The 5,575-nt window shown below is 33.2% G+C and overlaps 1 protein-coding gene across 1 annotated transcript; it reads right to left on the bottom strand.

Annotated features, from left to right (window-relative positions):
• Positions 1–250: 250 nt before the first annotated feature.
• On the bottom strand, positions 251–3,319 carry LOC110026642 (3-ketoacyl-CoA synthase 5-like). Its single transcript, XM_020727656.1, has 2 exons — positions 2,659–3,319; positions 251–1,133 (listed from the first exon to the last, which is right to left on the bottom strand). Exons 1-2 carry the CDS (start codon positions 3,268–3,270, stop codon positions 360–362), a joined length of 1,386 nt encoding a protein of 461 aa, XP_020583315.1. The 5' UTR covers positions 3,271–3,319; the 3' UTR covers positions 251–359.
• Between the last annotated feature and the right edge of the window lie 2,256 nt (positions 3,320–5,575).

Below are 5,575 nucleotides of genomic sequence, written 5' to 3'. Positions count from 1 at the left end.
CAATATTGTTCATCTCAACCTATAAAAAGGGTCTATTATTACTATGAATATAAGTATATATATATATATATATATTATAAAGCATTCATCTCAAAACAAATACAACCATTTAAACCTACAAAACCAAAAAATATATCTACATTAAAACATCAAGTAAACCTTTTTTTCATTCTTAAAATGCATACAACTTGTAATTAATTGAATTAGAATATTCTAATCCAATTTTTCTTCAAACATTTATTCATAACACTAAAGAAATAATATTATTTTTCAATTTTTAATTGCACCCAAAATATAACAATTTAATTAGAATTATTCTAATCCAATATGTTTCCCAAATATATATAATCATATATATCTCATGCCACCATAGGAACAGGATACCTATCAATACAATCGTTCCAAACCCCTCCTTCCTCCTTCCCTTCCACATCCCTAAGGCACCTCCAAACCGCAGTATTGCACTTAAACCCACTCCCCAACCCTAACTGCCAAACCCTATCCTTCTTCTTCATCCTCCCCTTGGCCTCCAAGTACCCCAACTCATACCACACCGAGCTGCTTGACGTATTTCCGAACCTATGCAAAGCCATTCTCGACGCCTCCACCTCCTCCTCCGTCAACCCCAAACTCTTCTTCACTCCGTCGACCACCGCCTTCCCTCCTGCGTGCACGCAGAAGTGCTCGAACGCCTTGCGAAACTCTGGCACGTAGCCTCCGCCGCTACCGCCGACCTTCCTCTTACGGAACAAGCGGGAGAATAAAAACCGGAGCTTCTCTTCCCAAGGAAGGACGAGGAGGCCGAGGCGGGTGAGGTGCTGTTTTAAAGCTACGGCGGAGAATTCCATGACTTGCTTGGAGAGGGAGATGCCGAGACAGCCTTCGGAGTCTTCGACTTGATAGAGGCAGCGGTAAGAGGAGTCGTGAGCGCCAGTATGGGTGCGGAGGACATGGAGGAGTTCGTATTTGGAGCGGCGGCGGTGAGATGGGATGTTGGAGAGGAGGATGGCGGCGCCGCCCATGCGAAAGAGGCAGTTGGAGACGAGCATGGAGCGTTCCCGGCCTTTGTACCAGGCCGGGGAAGTTATGATTTCGGTCGAGACAATCAAAGCCAGTCCGGAGTTTGGGTTCGCCTGCAAAAAGTTTTATTATACAGTTATATCCCATGGGGGACAAGATTATTGACATAATGTGTCAATTTGCAGTTATCAAGTAAAATATTTTCAAGTAAAATATTTTTGCATAAAAAAGAGGAGGAATATCAAATTTCTATTGCATTATATAAATAATTAATAATTTATTATTTTGCAATTATCAATTTTTTTAAGAAAAAATATTGTGTATCAACAGATACAAGTTTATTGTATATGAAATTTGGATGCTTCAAAATAAAATATTTATTATTTTCACCTTTTTAGCATGCTTAATAAATATTAAGTTTAAGTGAGAATGAATTAACATGAATTTTTTTTAAAAAAATAGAAAAAATGATTAATATGGTTAATGAAAATTGTAAATATAATTGGAAATATGTTCAACATAATTAATTAGTTATATTATAATATTATTAAACTCATGACAAATAATTTTAAAGAAAAATTAAGGTTCAACTTCATAAAAAATTTTATAAGAACATATGTGTGTGTGTGTGTGTGTGAGAGAGAGAGAGAGAGAATAAGTTTGATTGTTATTTTATACAATAGAATTATTATATTATTGTTATTATTTAAATATATTGTATTTCTTATCAAATATCTACTTTTTAATCATCTGAATTTATATTTTTCGTAATATTTTGTCTCCTTTAATATTAAAATTTATAAATAATAAAAAATTCTAACTTCATTTGTTAAGTATTTTTGTAAAATTTTCCTTTTTCTTTGAAAATATTTACTAATGAAACTATGTAAATATAAGACAATTTAAAGCTTAAATTATTTTAAAAATATTATAAATAATTTTAGTTTTATGTCAAAATTTGGCATGCATTAGCTAGTGTTAGTTTAATTAATAAAGTGTTTTTCTTATTATGCTATCTTTGAAATTATCAACTATAACACAATCTCAATAAAAAATAATTAAATAAATAAGAAAAACTTATCAAACTATCAATTATCACAAAGAAAAAAATATTTTGTAAGAAAAAAATATATTATGTGTGGATAAATTCGTGCAGCAGATTCAGATAGGGTCTATTTGGGTCAGCTACAACTTATTAAATAATTGCTGATAAGCTGAATAAAAATAATCTGTTGATAAGTTAGGTACGGTGGCTATTATAAATTTTTATTTTTTTTTTAAAAGTCAGACCACTACCAAAAAAACTACCACCGGACCTAAATAGGTCGGTGTAAAAACGTTGTTTTCAGCGTTTTCAAAACGCATAAGCTGTCAAAACGCAGTTTATCTAAACAGGTTAGGTGCATTTTTAAAACGTAACCACATCAAATAAGCTGTCCCAAGCGAGACATATTCAAGATATAAAGTGCCAACGTTTGAATTATGAATGTAATATTCTCTCCCGAACAAATATAAACATGATTAAAATTAGTTTAACATAAACTAAATTATAAAACCCCAAGCTAAGAAAATCATAGAATATAAAAATAAAAGACAAATATGCAAAAAAAAAAAAAAGCCAACTTTAAATTCCCCCACCTCAAAAAGATTCTTAGCAAGTCCAACCGAGATGGGCCCACAGCTGCATCCCATACCGGAAAGATTGAAGCTTTTGACATTGCTCTTGAGCTTATAACGGTTAACAACCATGGCGGTGAGGGAAGGCATGGGGAAGAAACTATTGCAGTTTATAATCAGTATATCTATCTCCGACGGCCGCACGCCGGTCTTCCGCAGCACATCGTCGACCGCCGAAAAGATGACGAGCTCTGCTTCGTCCCGGGAGCCGGTGAGCGTCGGCACGGGGACGGGGTCGATGTAATGCGCCGTAACGGGGAGACAAGTCTCCTCTCCAAGTCCGGATTTTTCGAGCACGCGGAGCATGAAGAGTCCGAGCTCCTTGCCGAGGATGAGCCGCCCGTGCTCTTCGAAGCACGAGAAGGGGACGCGGCAGTGGCGGGGAGGTTTGAAGCACGAGAAGTCGAGGAGGAAGGTTGGCCGGCGGCGGCGGAGGGAGAAGAGGAAGGCTGCGAGGAGGGAGGTGGTGAGAGTTAGGAGGAAAAGGAGGAAGGTGGAGTGGGGATGATCATGGTGGGAGTAGTGGAAAGATAGGTGCTTTGAGAGGTTGATGAGCTTATTGCTTTCCTCCATTAATGGTTGGGGTGGAGCTTGATTGGTGTGGTTTGGTGTGGAGGAGTGAGGTATTTATAGGCTGGGGAATGGGAGAGGGGAAGAATTATTTGTAAATTTAAATAAATATCAATTGAAACTTGATATTTTTTTATACGCATGGAAAGTTATGATGCACCAATATATGCTTCTTGGATCGTATTTAAATAATATTAAAATATAATATACATGTGTGCCTTAAATCAGTGAATTAAACTTTTTAAAAATATTTTGTATAAGCAAAATGAAATATATATATATATATATATAAAGGTTAAACCTAATTATATGTTCGACTTATCGCTCGATATTTTCCAGACAAGCTCAAAAAGGTTCGTCAATTGCTCGTCTTGTTTGATATTTCTCATTATGGACATCTTAGTCTCTCAAAAGATAATGCTATTACATTTTGTGTGTTCCTGTCATTTATTTTTAATAATAGAAGTTGCACGTGTTCGTATCCTCGTGTACATATTCGTACACAATATTTTTGAATTGATATTAAAGATATGAATATTATGCATCAAAATATCAAAATTTAGGAGTTAGATATGTAAATATTTAAGAATTGTGTGGTATGTATGTGAATGCCACATTATCTTATAACGTTCACTAATATATTGCAATAAATTTATATTTTATTTTTAATATATATATATATATATAAACATATAAATATTTACAAGGGGAAAAATAAAGAAATATAAATATTAAAGAGTGGACTTTCTGCCATTGATTGAAGTAGTTGGGAGTGTATGAGTTCTCCAGTGCGGTATTAATTATAATGCATGAAAGCGAGAGGTGCAACTCAGTAGAATAATACAAATACTTTTGGGTAGTTCTCGTGCATACATACCCCTCATTTCCTATGTATTTACATATCTATGATCTAAACTTTAATTTTTACATTTATACCATTCAAATTCTTCTTATCATGAATATTTAAGGTCTGTTTGGGGCAGCTGCAGCTTATTGAATAATTTGCTGATAAACTTATAAAAAATAATCTGCTGATAAACTAGGTGTAGTAGCTATTACAAATTTTTATTTTTTTTTTTGGAAAAAGTCAAACCGCAGCTAGAAAGCTGCCACCTCACCTAGATAAGTGCGGTGTGAAAAAACTGTTTTCAGCACTTTGAAAATGCATAAGCTGCCAAAACACAGCTTACCCGAACATGACAGGTGCGTTTTCAAAACGCCACCGCGCAAGTGATGTTGTATATATACGTAAACACATAAGAACCGAGTGGTTATATGTAAATCTTCTTTATATTTATATGATTTTTTTTTTTGATAAATTATTTAACATGTATTGAAAAAGTCCAAATTTGAATGGTAGAAATAATTATTTTAGTGGTGTAAGATTATGTTGGTCAAAGGAAGTTTGTTGTTGTGCGCCCATAAATTGGAAACTTAATATTTTATTAGGGTTTGGGATGATAAGCCATTGTTTTGTCAAGAGGCAATCAACTTATCTTTGATTTCCTTCTAAGTTTATAATATATAAAAATAAGGATCATTGAGGTGTATTTATAAATTCTAATAGTGTGATCAATTCTTATCTAATACTTTTATATGAAAAGAGTCATTTTCGCCCCTAACTTCTAAAATGTGTCCAATTAATCTCAACCGTTATAGGGGTATTTTTGGAATTATGTTTTTTAGGATATCATGGGTCAAATTCAAGAATATGAGTATTAGAGATATATCAAATAAATATGATTGTTTAAACATAACTAGCTCGATGATGTTTGTTTAATTATGATTATTTAAAAAGTAACAAATAATTAAAAACATTAATGATTCGTACATCCCTAATTTTTATAATTATAGCAACTTTTGAGTGACAATATATTACTGATGAAGCTAGCTAGTTGTTTAAGCATATGCATAAATAACTTGCATGCCTAATGAATATACAATGAGTTGTGACTTAGGTCTCCTTTAATATCATACAAAAAACGTATTTTAAATGACGGCGATTTTGAGTTGAACTTCAATCAACCATAACCACTAAACTAACCTCTACAAGATTATATTATATAACACCACTAAACGAGCCATTACGCGCCGGTTATGTTTAAATAAACATAATTATTTGATACATATCTAACACTTTTATTCATGGATTTTGGTTCAAATACTTTTTAAAAACATAATTCCAAAAATACTCATATTTTTAATGTTTTGAACCCATATTTTATTTTATTTTATTTTTTTATGGTGGGACTATTTCAACCTATTTTTCAATAGTTGAGACTAATTTGACACTTTTTAAAAGTTGGGA

Source organism: Phalaenopsis equestris, unplaced genomic scaffold (genome assembly GCF_001263595.1).
Source record: "Phalaenopsis equestris unplaced genomic scaffold, ASM126359v1 Scaffold000390, whole genome shotgun sequence".
Taxonomy (NCBI): Eukaryota; Viridiplantae; Streptophyta; class Magnoliopsida; order Asparagales; family Orchidaceae; genus Phalaenopsis; species Phalaenopsis equestris.
Note: the sequence above shows the minus strand (reverse complement) of the source record. Positions and strands in the feature narration are given on the sequence as shown.